Source organism: Pogoniulus pusillus, chromosome 4 (assembly GCF_015220805.1).
Source record: "Pogoniulus pusillus isolate bPogPus1 chromosome 4, bPogPus1.pri, whole genome shotgun sequence".
NCBI classification, from domain to species: domain Eukaryota; kingdom Metazoa; phylum Chordata; class Aves; order Piciformes; family Lybiidae; genus Pogoniulus; species Pogoniulus pusillus.
Genome location: NC_087267.1, coordinates 10,746,442 through 10,763,815, shown reverse-complemented (window position 1 = coordinate 10,763,815; position 17,374 = coordinate 10,746,442). Strand labels below are relative to the sequence as shown.

The 17,374-nt window shown below is 40.8% G+C and overlaps 2 protein-coding genes across 3 annotated transcripts in view; one reads left to right on the top strand and one right to left on the bottom strand.

The window, feature by feature from the left end:
* PNPLA8 (patatin like phospholipase domain containing 8) overlaps positions 1-7,520 on the bottom strand; it is a 37,132-nt gene extending 29,612 nt beyond the window's left edge. The window contains exons 1-5 of one of the 2 annotated variants that reach the window (XM_064142127.1): positions 7,280-7,520; positions 5,444-6,657; positions 4,565-4,714; positions 3,284-3,435; positions 1,509-1,603 (exon numbers count right to left, since the gene is read on the bottom strand). In XM_064142127.1, coding sequence (XP_063998197.1) covers positions 1,509-1,603; positions 3,284-3,435; positions 4,565-4,714; positions 5,444-6,568 — 1,522 coding nt within the window. In that variant the 5' untranslated portion in view covers positions 6,569-6,657; positions 7,280-7,520. The remainder of the gene's footprint in view (positions 1-1,508; positions 1,604-3,283; positions 3,436-4,564; positions 4,715-5,443; positions 6,658-7,279) is intronic. The other variant, XM_064142126.1, reaches the window with a different exon arrangement.
* The window catches only part of LOC135175038 (uncharacterized), a 65,382-nt gene continuing 54,741 nt past the window's right edge, over positions 6,734-17,374 (top strand). Inside the window, exons 1-3 of the mRNA XM_064142866.1 lie at positions 6,734-6,749; positions 6,974-7,482; positions 7,646-8,041. Of these exons, the coding sequence (XP_063998936.1) occupies positions 6,734-6,749; positions 6,974-7,482; positions 7,646-8,041 (921 nt within the window). The remainder of the gene's footprint in view (positions 6,750-6,973; positions 7,483-7,645; positions 8,042-17,374) is intronic.

Here is a 17,374-nt window from a genome sequence, read left to right as displayed (position 1 = left end):
ATTAAACTGTATGTAAGATATGTATAGTGCAAGAAAATTCAAGAATGTGGATTTATACTGGCAACCTAGCCACTGAACAACATCTTATCCTCTTATCTTCAAAATCAGCGTTATGCAGCTACTGGTCTGGTATCTTTGAATGACATGACTACGCCTTGGAGCTTCCTACTTCCTAGGGTGGAGCAATTCAATGTGTCACAAGAGTGACTATGGCTATAGGTCATCTAGCCCAGTCTCCTTTTTAAACAGGTTCAACTATAACAGCTTACTCAGAACTTATTCAGCTGAGTTTTGAGTGTCTCCAGGGATGGAGGTTCCAGAACCTATATAGACAAATCTTTCCTGTGTCTGACCATCCCTGCAAGGAAAGCACAATTCCTTATAACCACGTATAACTTCCTACATTCCAGTTTGTCCGTTGGAAAGAGTCTAGCTCCATGTCCCATGTATTTTCCTATTAGATGAAACAGTAGTAAGTCCTCCCCTTCCAGTCTCTTCTCCCAGGCAACCAGAAACAAAACAAGGGGACACAGTCCCAAGTTGTGCTGAGGGAGGTCTAGGCTGGATGTTAGAAGTTCTTCACAGAGAGAGTGATTTGCCATTAGAATGGGCTGCCCAGGGAGGTGGTGGAGTCACCATTCCTGAAGGTGTTAAAAAAAACCAGGATGAGGCACTTAGTGTCATGGTCTAGTTGACTGGATAGGGCTGGGTGACAGGTTGGACTGTGTGACCTTAGAGGTCTCTTCCCATCTGGTTGATTCTATGACCCTGAAGTTGAATAAGCCCAGATTTGCATTCTCTCCCAATGTATCATGAACTCCAGTTCACTGACTGTCTGCCAGCTCACTCAGCACACATGGTGACATACGCAGCAGCTTGAAGGGTAACTGAGGACCTTAAAAGTAGACATAGTGGCCAGAGACTCCTGGTTTGTTTGGTACATTCTTGCGCATGCGAGCCACTATGTGGTCAGCCTTCTTTGCTGCACGGGCACACTGATGATTCACATCCATCTTGCTCCCATGTGATCAGGTCACTTTCTGCCAAGCTGGCTTCTAACCTGTCGACCCACCTCAAATGGAAGGCTTTGTGTTTAGCTTTACTGAATCTTAAGTGGGTCCTGCCAAGCATCACTGTACTGACCACTTCCTCTAATTTAGATCGTCCAAGATCTTGCTACACACAGTGTCCAGCTGTGCACATCATTAATAAAGACAGGAAAAGCTACTGTCTCAGTATTAATCCTTGAAAGGCATTACCTTAGTTGTCTGTAAAGACATCTTCATCTATTCACAAAATTAAGGTTTCATTGAAAAAAACGACAAATCAGTTTCAAGTTATAAGTGTATCATGAATCATCTAAAGTTATTACTTAGAAATCACACCTGTACTTCCCCAGCTTACAACATCAGAAACTGCAAGTTCTGATAAAAATCTATATTTATTTATCCTTATAAGTTCTTTTACTATATGAATAGCAAAATTCCAACTTGTGGTTTAAATATTACCTGTGCTTACACCGCAAATGTAGTCAAAAAGTTGATGAACTGGCTTTCCAGTTAGTTCTTCTAGTTTCCGTAGAGTCTGAAGTGCAACTAAGCCCCTGAAAAACAAAAATGCTTCACATGCAATGGTAGTTTTACCTTACATTGCATTAATTAAGCCCACCTTTGCTTAATTACAATTAATAATTGCAAATAACTGCAACATTAAGAATCTTCAGGAATGAAAGAATATCATAACAAAACTAAAATGTAATGATGAATGCTAAATATAAATGACATACTCAGGCACAGCAACACAAACCAGCACTCAATAGCTGTAGCCACATAGTTTTGCAGCAAAGGCTCAGAGATGATAAATCTTCTGTGCATGTACACTCAGGATAGATTTTAGCTCCATCTACACCATAGAGCAACTAAAGTTTGGTTCTAACATAATGGCCCTTGGGGGTCGGCATCTTTGCCTGTGCTTTCTTTTCTGCCTCAATTGACTTTATCTGAAATAGTCGGAGAGATTAATTCTACACCATCGCCTATGTGCTTCTGCAGCACTAGGCTGAGTATCTGGCATGCAGGTTGCTAACTGATGGGCTGCAGCTAGCGAACTGTGTACGGCAAAAGGAGTACCAGAGTACTTTCTTGCCAGCACATTCTGTTGAGAATGGCACCTCCTGCATGCTGCCTCTAAATATGTCCTGGCTTGTGTTGAAGAGCAGTAGCCAGTCTTGTCCAAAACTATAACCAGATGAATGACATCTATTAAGTGACACAACAGACGTGCACTCGAGTCAGTAATCGAGTTCACTCTCTGGACTTGACTCATTCAGATGTAGATACTGCTTCTTAAAGATGTCTTATAATGGCACTCCTCTAGAAATCTAACAGCAAAATTAACACACTTTATTTATACCCATAGGCATCACGCCATTATTGATGAAGTATTCTTCTGTCTACCTTACAAAATCTTTACCGTCTACTTTTTTATGGTTTACTTTCATGGAATGAACTTTTGGAAACATAAATGTTGAAGCTTCAGCATACACTTACTCCTTTTTGAAGACAACTAATTTTGATGTGTTTTGGGAAACAAAAAAAATTGCAGAAACAGTTTCACAAAGACTTCACACTTTCTACCAATAAAGATTTATGAATCAGTAAATATTTGCCTGATTTCCTATTTAACCAACAGACTTCCGTTACTACTCTTTACAACTGTAAAAGGTACATAAATTCCTGAAGAATTAGAGCATACACAACTAATGTGGTGTGTAAATTAAAGGAATGAAAAAGCATTAGTTGATGTGAAAGAAATATAAATCAATGGTATGGACAGATGAGCTTTCATAACTAGCACATTCACTCTTTCATGAGATCACACCTGCTAAGGCAGGCCACCTTCCATAAAAGTGCAAGACAACACAACTGTCACAATATACAGTACTTGTTGCATTTCACATCAGTTTTGTATTTCCAAGGTGAAACAAATGAGCAGACTAACTCTAACAGCTATTTCATTTACCTCCAAAAGGAGAAAGAACCAATCTGAGAACTCAAGTGTGTAGCCAGCTTTAAGTGGATAGGTAATTTCAGTGTCATAGGACTATGAATACATGAAAATGTAAGCACAAATGCATGCAAAAATAATACCCACCACTTCAGTAACCAAATGCAACAAATGCAAATCATAAATTGCATCTCTAGCCACCAACTTATCACAGAGAAAGTTAAATTTTATTTCCAGAATGAAAAAGACTACATGTATACAAAAAAAGAGGGCTTACCTTGTTCCTCCTCCATCAATAGTAAGGACTCGAATTCCCCAGCCTTTCACAGGATCAGTATATCCAATTATAGCTAAAGTCTCTCTAACAGCAGCCTGAAGATTTTCATCATTTGCCTGTCTGAGTCGCAGTAGGCATGGGATTAATTTTTCCTATTGATGAATACAAAGATATTTCATTCTAAATGTACGTTTATACCAAAAGAATCCATACCTAAATTTACTGGCATGGAATAGAAGTAATATGTTCATAGAATAGCCTACACTGGAAAAGACCTTAGATATCATCTAATCCAATCTCCCTGCCAGGAAGGCAGGAATACCTCTAAACTAGATCATGTTACTTAAGGCCACATCCAACCTGACCTTGAACATCTCCAGAGATAAATTCCCCCCTAAATTTCACCCATCTCTCTTTCTAGCAAGTGAGAAAAATATGTCATACATACCTCATTGCTAAAGTAACCATCAGATTTAAAGTAAAATAGAAATAGTCTAAGTATGTCAATATTAAAACAGAACAAACATTAAAATCTTTCTCACACCAATTAACTGTTAAATGTAGATTTGTTATCACAAATATATAGAATATTATAATAAAAATGGGAGTGGTGAATGTGCTTTCATAATGCAGTAATCTATATTTATTGAAGTGGACCTGTACTCTGTCAGGATGATTAATCAAGCCCACTCCATTCCCCAAAGATCTCCTTTCCAGCAGTTCTACAATCTGTGTCATAAATCCATCACATCTTGTGGAAAAAGGCACAAGACTGACAAATGCTGTGATTTGGCTAGTACTTCTAGAATAGTCTACCACCCACCTCCTGTCCTCTCACTGCAGGAAAGAATGAGTAGGACTAGATTATATGGTTATACTCCACTCTTCACATCTCTCTTCGAAGGAAGCATGCAAACAAGCATAAAAACTGTTGTGCACATGCAGATCAACTGTACCATAAATTCCTGTCTGGTGAATTGCAACAGAGGACACACTGTACAACCTTCATCTACCACTAAGCTATATCTACCCACATGACAATGCTGTATGCTTCTAAATTAAACACTGGCATTCTAAGAGCCTTTAGCTCAACTGCTGGTAGTTCACAAATGAATCCGCTTGAACTATCTGAAGAAAACAGCTATAAACAGAGATATTCACACTGTCACTTTTACAAACAGAAAATATTACTATCTCAAAAACACACAAGAAAATTTTATGCTATTTTGTGTCAGTTGTCTACCAGATATTTATGTCTCTTCACAGAAAGGCTGTTTGCACCTTAATCGCAACTCCTCTGCTCTCTGGAAATTCTAGAAGATGATAGGTCAGTTCTTCAACCCTGCTGATACAGACTCTTCGATTAGAGGACCTTCGTAGGGCTTGAACTAAAGCTCGAGTCCTGTTATCAATACTCACTCTTGCAATGATCTAAAAAAAAAAAAGTTATACAAGTAACATAAAACTACTCCAAGAAACATGCACAATTACTTGAACTTATTTTAAGACTTCTGAGTAGTGACAGAATGCTGTACTAGACCTCTGCTACAGGCTGCAAGTAATAAGCATTGCTTAAATGTAAACAAGTGACCTTCTGATTCTGTTTACTAGAAAAATAAATAAAGGCAGCTCACAGCAACTATACACCAAACCTGCCAGCATGTGCTCTGATGCATTTTCATGACAACTCTGAAACTATAGTATTTGGATCATGAAGGAGCGTAAGACTACTTTAACTACAACAAAAAGTCAACTAGATCTACCTAAGTATTCTCTTTCTCTAAACTAAATACACACACACACATATATATATACACACTATACATACATGTACACACTATAAATGAGCTTACAAGTATTTGTACATGTACTTACATAAAAAATATACACACATTTATATATATATGTTCTTATGTGTATCTATATGTTTCCATATCTGAAGTGGGTATATGTAAAATTTTATTGGTTTATAAGTGCTTTTATGTACATGCACAACTGTATACATATGTACTTATATGCAAGTACATATTCATGTAAGTATGTATCTATCTATATGCAAATTTACATGCAGATATATACCCATATACAGTGTACACATATACTTGTATAAAATATACATAGAAATAGCACACAAAGAAATAACACTAAACAAAGACTTGCCTTTTCTCTCTGAAGAGACAGATGCTTTTCTCTTTCATCTGAAGTTTTAGCTTCTTTTGCTTTGCTCTCTTCAACCTTCTCAGACATTTCCTGTTCTGGTTGTTTACTCTTTTCTTGTGAAACAGCTTTAGCATCAGATCTTAATTTGGGAACCAACCCACCAATGTAACTGTCTACAAAAGCTTGTACACTGTTACTGGGATATGAAAGAAAGTTTGCAATGCTTTTTTTTGTGGAAACTGGAAGAGCAGCATTTGCCTTTTCAGCACCCAGAGTCTCTGCCTCAGGAGCTAAAGTAGCTGCTGAATCCACTTTTTTCTCTTCAGTCATTAGAGTATTTTCTGCTGAATCAAGCTTAGTCTTCTCTTCACTATCAAAGTTCTGTAATAAAGCATTCTTTTTTTTCTCTTGGTCCATAACAGAATTATTACTGAAGTACCAGTTGATATGATCAGCTACGAAGTTGTAAGTCTCTCCAAAATGTGTAGAAAAGCTGCTTATATGAAAAAGGTGGTTTTCAGTAGATGCTGAATCCTGTAGACTATCTTGATTAGCGTCACTTGAGCTTACTAATGCAGACTCCGAGGTTTCACTTGCACAAGTGGTTTTCTTTGCAAATAGGCCTCTTTTGCAATCCTCCTGTGTTCTGGCATCTGTGACTTGTTTATCATTTTCTAGATTTGCACTGATGTTACTTGCATTTGCATTACTTTTATTTGCTTTTCCCAAAGTACCTGAGTGTGACTTCAATCGAGCTATCCGTGAAACCAGTTCATTGTGGGTGCCAGACACTGCCTTTGAAACAGATTCTATAGTACTCTTAATTCGTGACATGCGATTGCTCACTTTTGTAAGTCCTTTGGAAGATGAAGTTAAAAGTTTAGAAATTCTGTAGTATAAAAAATCATGGCTGTAAAGGTATTTGTTGTACCAAAATGTTCTGCTCCTGGACCATTTACACCGAGGCTCACTTGTATGATAAACCTTTGAGTGAATAGCTTGATTTATCCTCCAGCAGACTTTAGGTCTATACAAATAGAGGCATTTGTTTCTTTGCTTCCACCAAAGACTTTTTGGATTAATCACAAAGAACAAATATGTGTCCAAAGATAAATGAACTGTCATAACTCATAAATTACACTCTTTGTACCTTGCTTGTCTACTTCATTCCAGGAAACATATTTCAATATATAAGACTTGTATCACAGTGTTCTCTGGAAAAGAAAACAACAAACCAAAACAACAAACCATGAAAACCCAAAACCTAGAAAGAAGTTAAACTAAAATTACATGTTGTTTAAAGCAGGTGCAGCTTATTTATTAGTTCAATCAAGTAATGTCAAAAGAGATACTGCTCAGGACACCCCAGCATTTTAATCCCAACACGTTACAGGCTTAAAGGCCCGTTTAAGTCCATCTTAACAGCTGCTGTAATGCAGAAAATTGCTTGCCAATAAAGAGAAATACAGATCTCTTGAGTAAAGACCAAATGTCAATTGAAACTGTCATTATATTACCACCCCTTTGCAGAATTCCTCCCAGGGGAGGAAGACATCAATTCTTTGAGCAAAGTTTCAAGCCACAAGTTTAACAAAAAGTCCTATCTGAAGAGCCAAAGTCAGTACATAAGCCTTGCTGTACAGAGCTTCTGGAGCAGATCAGCATGTGTGGAAATCGTTCGCTGGAGGAAAGCCATTATTTACCTAAATGGCAAGCACAGACTTTTCTCGCTCCTGTCACAAGCGCATGATGACACAGGTAACCTAAAGGTGGCAGAGGCCGACACCAAAGTAACAGCGGAGGCCATATCGCCCCAAGCAGCAGCATCTTACTTACTGTTTCCTCAGCAGCTGCCTGAACCTACGCTGGGCCTGTTCCACACCTGCTGGGTCACTGCCGCCGCCGTGCAGCCGAACTCCCAAGTCACGGCCGCGGGCGGGGTGCTATATAGACCCAAGGCCATCTCCCGCCTCGGGAGGGAGAGTGCATTCCGTTTCTGCCGTGCACCATTTCGTAGAAAAGGTTTCAAGAGCGGCTCCGTAAACAAGCAGCGAGTCCTGTCCTGTTCTTTCCTACCCCGTCCCCGCCTGCCCCCGGCGCTGCCCGCCAGCCCACGTCACACGCCCACGCCCATCCTTGCGTCAAGCACGCGAGCCCCGCGTACCTGGCACGCGCTCGTCGTGCCCCCCCCCCCCCCCCCAGTGTGTCCCACCCCAGGCGTCCCCACTCCTTCTCGGGGCGACGCGGCCCACCTCGGTGGCAGCAGGTACCTGCTGGGCAACGGCTCCCGACTCCCACCTCCCCCTGCTCCCCAGGCCGCCACAGAGCGCCAGGCAGAGCGTACCGCCCTCGGGGCCACGGCCCGTGCGGTGCCACCCCAGCGGAGTGGGCAGGAGGGCAACGCTACCAACAACAGCTGAGCGGAACACTGAGCTGGGCCACGCTACTACGCCTGCGCCGCGCCCGGCGCGCCGGAAACAGCTGAGGCACGCGTCCTCTCACCGGCCGCCACGGGCGGGGCGCGGATCAGCGGCGGGGACCGAGAGAGGTGACGTGAGGCGGTCGTGTGGCTCCTGGGGCGGAGCTCGGCGGAGCAAGGTCAGGGCCCAGGCGGTGGAAGTGGCGGCCGCGCCTGCGCGCGAGCTGCGGGCGGGACGGCGACGTGCGGAGCGGCACGCACGGGGTGGGCCGGGGGCGGTTCCGGCACGCACTGGGTGGGCCGCGGGAGGTTCCGGCCCGCTTCGCTTCGGCGCGGCCTGGGGCGGGCCGCTGGGGGCGCGTCTCGTAGAGGGCGCCGGGACCGATCTTGCGTGACAGTGTCGGTGGCGACGGGCTCCTGGTGTCGCTCCCCTGGAGGCGCTGGGAGCGGAGAGAATGAGGTTGCTTACCCGGCCTGGCTCTACTCCACCGTCGGGGGCAGGTGCTGCGGCCCGCTCCGCATTTCGCACAAATAGTGTGTTTTTCGTAGATTTGACGGAGTTAAGGGGCGCCCTGGTTCAAGAGTTGCAGCAGGCCTGTGAGATTGCTGCCTGTATGTCCTGTGTGAAGTAGAATTTTCAGGAAGTTTCTTGAATTTACTGTGGTAATGGCAATAGTGGGTGCACTGCCTGCACCCGCTGGCCGATGGATGCTTGGCCGTGAAGGATTTGAAGTTTCAGGTTTCAGTCATCGGCTTGTATTTCTTACCACAAATGAAAAAGCAGAATTAATTTCTTTACTTAGCCTCAATTTTTTTTTCAAAAGTTGAGCAGATTGACCTTTGTGCATCTCTCAAGGCATTCTTAAGCTTTTGAATAAATTATAGATACTGACTCATTTGCCTCCTGTTAATACGGTGCATTGATTCCAGCTGGTTGCCAGGTGACCACCAAAGCTTCTCTTATCATCCCTTCTCCATCAGTAGTACATGTAGAGAAAATAATGATTAAAAAGTCATGGATTGAGATAAGGAAAGGGAGATTGCTTACCAAGTAGCATCATAGCCAAAACAAACTCAGCATAGGGAAACTAAGATTTACTGCCAATCAATAACAATAGGATAGTGATTAATGAAAACAAAACACTGTTCCCACATCCCTTCCTTCTCAGTCTTCACTTCCATTTGTTTTTATACTGAGCAGGGCAGGGGGATGGGGAGTTAGTATTTTAGTCAGTTCATCTCATGAAGGTAAGACTTAATATTTCAGTATTACTCCCTCAGTGGCCTTAAATAGCTCACAAGCCACTTACTATTTAGGATGCTTTTGTACAGGACTGGTGATTCAGACTAAGGCACTCATGGGTTTTGTTCAAAATGCTGTCAGGTGTTGCTGTGTTCTGGCTCACAGTGGCTTGTTTTCGCAGGTGTGATCTGTCTGCTTTTGTCTGTAGGTGACTACAGACATAGACGACTGGTTATATTTTCTAGTGATGGTTTACTCTGGGCAACTGTTTCTTAGGACCTGTGTGCTATTCTTTAATTTATCATGGGATTTCATTATATATGGCTAAGCTCATGTTTAATCTAAATAGCTCAAACACTAGTGGTGTCTGCCCTAAGTGCCAGATGTAGCTGAGCAGGGGAGTTTTCTTCCTGTTGTCATTGGAGTTTCTTCAGGTAAAGGCCACTTACGGTTATGAGAGCAAAATAGTTCTGATAGATTTTAGGCTGTGGTGGCAGTGTTAGCTTAAGTGGCTTCCTCAGCTGTGCCTATCCTTGTGCAAGCTTCACGTTTCTTGTTTGCTCGCCAGTGTGGTGAACTGAATTGGATCTCATTGGGTGCCTTAGAAAGCAGTGTCCTGTCTGAAGGGGCTGTCTGAGCCGGCTCTAAACAGGCTAACTTGTATTCTCTTGACAACAAAGGGCTAGACAAAAAAAGCTACAACTTCATTAAGAAGGAAGTTTGGCCATGTTAAGCTTCATGCTGACAGGGTACATCCTCCCTCTCTGGCAAATAAGGTACTTGAGATAGATGGCAATGGATTGCTTTGAGCTGTACAGAGCTCCTCCCTAACAGTCATGCTTTCTCTCAGAATCTCATGGTAAAATTCTCTTCTGTCCCTGCTCAGGTGTTGATCTGAGATATGTACAATGGTATGTTGGCTCATACCTTTACTAATAAAAAGATTCAAGGATTTCACATTTCAGATCTAATCACAAAACTCTGCGTTCTTGCCACAAGGCTTTCTCTGAGGATGAACAGACCTGACTGATCTGACAAGTTCAGAGGCCTGTGATTAGTTGGCTTCTCAAAACAACCACGCAACTCCGAAATAACTAAAATTACTGGACAAAAAAAGATATATTCATATATTCCAGGCACAAATTCTATGCCCACACCTTCTCAAATATTTTGTCAGTTTAGCTCTCTTTTTTTTACTGAGGTCATAATATTAAGAAGAAATTGTATCAACTTCTTTTATTTGTTGATGACACGGAACTAGGAGGAGTGACTAACACAGCTGAAGGCTGTACTGCTGTTCAGTCAGACCTAGACAGGCTGGGGAGTAGGGCTGGGAGAAATTTAATGAAATACAACAAGGGCAGGTGTGGTCTTGCATCTGGGAGGGAACAACCTCATGTACCAGTGCAGGCTGGAGACTGACTTGTTGGAGAGCAGTGCAGAACAAAGGGACCTAGGGGATTCTGGTCAATAGGTTGTAGGTCAAGAGAGATTCCCCTCCCCCTCTGTTCTACCCTGGTGAGACCACATCTGGAATATTGTCTCCAATTTTGGGCCCTTAAGGTCAAGGACAGAGAACTGCTTGAAAGAGTACAGCACAGATGACAAGTTCTTTACCATGAGGAACATGGACACCAAGTTGCTTAGGGATGTAGTTGAGGCCCCATCTCTGGGGGCCTCGACAAGGCTCTTGGCAACCTGATATGACTGAGGATGACCCTGCATGAGAAACTGGATTGGATGACTTTTGGAGATCACCAAAACCAGACCATTCTGTGAATTAAACCTGAACAGAACAACTTCCAGGATTGGGATACTAGTTGCGAGAAGTTATTTTTCACATGCTCCCGCTACATATTTGACACAAAGGTATTACATGGATAGCATTTGAGTATGTACAGGAAGGGGGGTTATTTTTACTTGCCATTTTTCTTGTGGCTTGTATCCTGAAAACACATTGCTACAACCTGAGAGACTCAAATTGAAAACTCTCAAGTATTTCAAATCACTATGACACATCAACATACATTGGGAGGGTAGTATTCTTGTATCTCACATGTGAGATAATTGCTTAAATTTAACATCTTAAGCCTTAGTTTGACACAGGTGGAAACTGTGTAGTGCTCCCAACTATTTTCAGCTTTGTACACGCAGAACACAGGTATTCTGCCTCTTAACACTAGATGGCAGACAAAAGTGGGAAAACATTTCCTTGTCATCAGAGAATATCGAAAAAATAATTGGCAGCTTGAATAAACATTCACTGAAATTTCTCAGAATAATAAGAATGAAGACCGTTGGACACAGACACATGCCTATGAAGCATGGATACTTTCTGCAGCCTCTCATCTGGCTATGCTTTAATGCACAAATACTGCAAAGTATTTGTGTGCAGCATTCCTACATTATTATTGCCTTTTTAAGCGTATTACCTTTCTTCAACAGTTTTCTATTTTCAAAGAAGATCTGAAAATTCTTGAAGCCTTAGAAAGGCTTAAACAGCTCAAATAGAAGAGAAAACTCTCCTTGCGAGGTAATTGTGAAATTGCCTTCTGTAAATCCAAAACGTAGAATCTATAGGACTTGTATTGCAACTGGTTTGTATCTTTGTCTTGCATCAATCGTCTAAAGTAATTAGGCTGCTTTGCTCCTTACTGTTGTTGAATCTTAGAAAATAATAGGGAAATAGCACATTTGCTAAGGAGGCACCTCATTTTCATAGCCTATTACAAGTTGTTGTACTAAATAGGATATTATCGGTTCACCTAGCAGCCAGTGAATATTTTGGGTTGTTACTTCATTCCTCTTACAGATGTATGTTTCAAATGAAGTGTCAGAATCCCCAAGGATATATCCAAACTGAATCACACAATAAAACAACAGTTTGTCTAGCTGTAACATTATACTGATGTGACTGTCCTCTGTGCAGTCATGAGGTACTGTTAATTAGCCAGACGGTTTGTGACTGCTGTAAGGAAACATGCTTTGCATTGCCTGTTATGTGTAGATATGTAATACATTCATGGGCCCAATAAACCAGCACAGACTTTATTCCTATTAAACCATGATGTGCATGTGCACTGCAAGAACTGTAACACATCCCACCAAGTCCCACCTGATCTTTCCCTCCATGTGCTGCTACTGTGGCTCACAGAGACCCCAAGCCAGCCTGGCTGTCTTCAGTGCCACACTGGGCAGTGCTGGCAGCCTTATGAACTGTAATCAGAAAAGGCTCAAGTTATTCCCCTGGTATTTTTCCTTTTGGGATTGCTCCAAATGAGAAGCATAGGGGTGCTGGAACATAAGGAAAAGTGAAAAAGTAAATAACACTTTCCTGCCTCGTGGTTAAGAAGTCCTCTATAAAGATGGTGATAGCTTCTGGTCTTGGTTACTCAATGGTTCCTATTATGCAGTAGTTTTTTGTATAAAATGTATATATAGAAACAAGCACTGGACTCTGGCATCCACCTTCCTATGGGAATGCTTTAGCCACAAGGATACAGAACTACAGCCTTCTTTCCAGGGTTTCTTCTTGGTTCCATGAATCTTCTTTTGTGTGTAGTCACTCAGCTTCAGCAAGAGGAGAATGAAAGCATTTTCCGTTCTGTCTTGCCAATAAGTTAGTGAAGAGGAAATTCTTTTAGAGAATCAGGATTATGTATTTACACTTTCTCTGACCCCATTTTCTTGCATAAACTAGGCAAATATTCAATTTAAAATAGTGTTATACTAGATACTTTTTCCATCCTATTCCTGCTCCCCATCCAGAGATTTCCACTTTCTCACCTTGTTTGAAAGAACTAGACATGTCCCAGCCTGTTCCTTAAAGGAATGTTGTGAGGTGCCTTTAGAGTTACAGGCTCTGCATTTCAAATGGTCGAAGGCACCTGACTCATGAGCTAAGACGCTAGAATCTGAATCTGGAATTTAGCTATACATCCCTGTTCATATTTCTGCTTTCCAGGCATTTCCTGCTTCCCACAAAATGTAAAGGTGCTTGGATCCCTCAATCAAGAGTTCTGAAGCCCTAAATCCAGAGTTTTGGATTCTTCTCAGGGAACTGGTATTTGAAGCCCTCTACACATTATTTCCTGTACCTCCATAGCTCATAGTCAGTGGTCTCTGGCCTTGATCAGTACTTTTATGCATTCTAGAAATCCAACTGCTAAAAACAAGCATATTGATCAAATAACCATATAGTAGTTATGAATAATGCAGTTGATTACTTAGAATTTGAAATTCAGAGTCATGCTAGAGGTCATATTACAATTCCTGTTCAGTCTCCTGTGGTTGCTGTAATAGTAACTCTGTTGTCTTTCATCACTTGAGAACTGATAAATATGAATTTTGTTGCTGCAGCATCTGGTAGAGAGTATGATTGTGAAAGTTCCAACGTTCTTGGCATGTGTGGAAGGAGGTCAAAAGGCATCGTCTCTCTAGGTCCACTGGAATTAAGTCACTGTCCATATGCAATTGCTTGTTCAGTGTCACTGGAGAAACTGAACCATTGGTATTTGCTTTGTCTTTTAATTAAAACATTGAAATATGTTTGATCTTTGCACCAGACCTTGAGGTATTATGCTAAGTTCCACCTTAGCACTCTTCCCTTTGTCAAGAAACTGTGTATATAACTTCTTGTCTGTTGTAGAAGTACTCTGTCATTCTTCAAAGCCAGTCCACCATAGTTCCTTCTCATGAGGTTACAACTTATTTCTCCGTTTTCCTTGTCTGTTGTTTTCCACAGCCCTGATGGCAGGTGTGCTAGCAGGCCATTTAGTGTCCTACTAGAGAATGATAAATATGTATTTTGGCAGAAGCCTGTGTACCTGACTTGTAATGATTTATTTCTATCTTGGCTTAAAGTAGCCTGACAAAAGTTGTTCATCTCAGTACTGAAGGTACTAGTAGGATATTTTAGGGTAAACACTATTTATTAAAACTAAAGAAGTTGTTACAGCAGTAATGGGGGAAAGACATACAGAGACTAATTTGCAAGGTGCAGAAGGTATTTCTACCTCCATAACTCAAATACATCAATTAAGCAAATCAGTTCCAGACAGTGTGCTCACTGCTGTCAGTAATGTCTGTGAAATCAGAAGTTCGCCCAAAGAATGAGGTCAGCACTGGTGAATTATAACGCTCTTCCTGAAACAGGCTAAAAAGTTAATTTTTTCAGACGTAATCTCCTTAGTCATTAAAGAGGTGCATAGTAATGTACGTAGGTAGTGGTACTGTTTTATGGAGAGACCTGGGACATGCTGAGTTAAGAGCCACAGGGGACTCATACCCGATGTTTTTTTCTGTGTTTTAATGCCTGTAGCTAGCTCACATTGAAGGATGCACTTAATTTAGGATGCTCTTGTTCCAAGATACTGCGTACCAATACTATTAGTAGTTTGATGTGTATCAGTCCTATGTTCTAAGGTTTGAAAGATGAATTTGTTGTTATGTAGCCCTTAATCTCACTGAGGTAGTGTCCCTTTCTTTTAAATACAATTATTCATCTGGGAAGTGAACGTAGTTTCAAGGAAAGTGAGTCATCCAGATTGTGTGTAAGTGAACAGCATTTGCACCCATGTACACACATACACAAAACATAGGCATGTCTAGGACTAAAACCTAGGGTTTCAATTCCATTTTTGGTATATAAAACAAGGTAATCATTCATTATAATGTTAGTTAGAAAAGTTAAGGGTCTTTTGTAGTGCGTCTAATAGTCTTTTGGCTTCTCTGAAAGTTCTTTCCTGTCCAAAAGTGGTTTAGTCCAAATAAAAGTTTAACCCATTCTAAGGAATGAAGTTATTGACATTATTCAGCATTTTGTATATTCTCGTGTCATGACAGCAGTATTCATAGCTGCCTGCGTTGCATGGCTGTAAATGTGCTGTCTGCAAATCACTTTTCTTCATATTTTGATGGCATATTTGCTTTAGCTTCTGCATTTGAGGCTGCTTTAGTCCTGTAGACCCTCCCTAGTGACTTTGTAACTATGTAGTGTTGCAGCAAAGCCTGATCCAAAGAACCTTGTTTGTTATTATAACCGTTGGATTAGTGATGGAATTTTTAAGTTTTGATTTTTTTGCCCTGCAGGAGGTTGTACCAGAACAACAGCAAAAAGGTGTACATAATTTTAGAATGAAAAGGGTGACTTATAGTGAAGAAATTTATCTAATGCATCCTGGACATAAGTAATACTTTAATACTGAAAAATATTAATGTACCCTGCTCTGAGTGCATTCATACTATGGCTGAGTGCTTGAGCAGTACTCATGTGTAACTTTGGCTAACCTGCCCTATGAAGGAATCAATTTTCTAGCCATTACAGTACTTTCAAAAGGAGTTCTCATTATGTTTCATAGTACATATTTATATGACTTAATTCATAAAACAAGGGGACACAGTCTCAAGTTGTGCCAGGGGAAGTATAGGCTGGATGTTAGGAGGAAGTTCTTCACAGAGTGATTTGCCATTGGAATGGGCTGCCCAGGGAGGTGGTGGAGTCACCGTCCCTGGGGGTGTTCAAGAAAAGCCTGGATGAGGCATTTAGTGCCATGGTCTTGATGACTGGCTAGGGCTGGGTGCTAGGTTGGACTGGACGATCTTGGAGGTCTCTTCCAACCTGGTTGATTCTATGATTCTATACTCTGTCACTGGGGCAATATCAATACAACTCTATGTTAACTTTTTTTTTTTTAAAGTATATACAAATCCTAGAATATATTACTCAGTGTTTTGTATTAAAAGGTATTAAGAAGTAAACTTTTCTTGATAGCAGAATCTTTTGATGCATACTTAGTCCCTTCCATCCTCTAAGGTCCGTGGTAGCTGATTTTTGCATTTAAATATTTGAAAAGAAATTAAGTCACGTTAGCACTGAAGAAATGATTTTTCATTTCTTTAAACTTCCCTAGAGGTGCAGGCAGTCATACAAAAATTTGCTTTTCTTAATTAATAGGTTTTCATGACAAGTGCAGTGACAAAATCTATGGGCTATTCAGGTTTACAGAGTCTCAGAGAAAGATGACAGACCTGGCTTCCTTAAATCAAAAGCGGCACTTGATCTTTTCTTAAACAAGGACTCTTTAGAATGTTTTCTGAACTCCAGAATAAAAGAGTGCAAGCGTATTATCTTCATAAGCTGTATTTAATAAGTAATGCCTGTCATGAGATAAAACAGTTGCAGGTTTTTAGAAGTCAGTGTAGGGCTTTCGACACTAAAATGAATGTATTTCTGCTTCAGCATATATTTCTTGCCTGGTTTGGCAAAAAGCATCTCCAATGCATGAAAATTCATGCAGATTTTGGAAGACCAAGGATTGTTTAATCTGGTAAATACTTGGTTAAGGACTAATCTAATCCAGTCTGTAAGTACTTTATGGACAACTATGGAGATAATGTAACCTAATTACAGTATCACAGTATCACCAAGGTTGGAAGAGACCTCACAGATCATTCTTCTCAGAAGTGGCAGGTGATCTACTACGGGACCATAGCCATTCTGGGAGGTTCAGAAGTTGCATTAGAAAGTAATTTGTTGCCAAAAGCACTGCAGCAAGCTGCCTAGAGAGGTGGAATATCTGTACTTGAAGTGTTTCAAGGCCTGGTTGAGCAAAGCTGTATCTAATCTGATCTAATAATGGCAGTTATGTCCTAGAAGAAGACCACAAGATCTCCCTTCCTGTCAATCTTTCCATGGTACAGTGGTTCTATCATAATATTACTCAGGCAGTTATAGTCAGTATTATTGCCACAGAGGAAATTGTGGTTGAGATTTGCTTAAATCCTAGCTTTGAAAATACCTTTTCGAACAACAAAGGGAATTGAAATGACTACCCAGCTACACATACAGCAAATAATTGCTTACCTAAGTTAAATCTTTTATATCCTCAGTAAATTAAAATTAATTACTTGACAGTACCACAGATTTAAAGTATCAGATGCCAGAGGAATGGTAAAGGAGTTATTATCTGAACAATATTGAGAATAAACAAAATGCAACAGTAACAACAAACTAGGTAATATCTCATCTTGCAAGACAATATTTCAAAAACTGATACACTAAGGGAACTGCATGGAAGGATTTTAGAAAGTGAAGTTATTCCATACTCCTAACATATTGATAAAGTAAAACCTACTGCTAAATGAGTCTTAGGCCCTCTCAGTACACCCTAGGGCAACTCAAACAGTACACTGCCTGCATTTTGACACTGAACTGAAGCTTTGATTTTCTTTGGATGTGATGAGAGTTGTCACACACAGTTCACACATA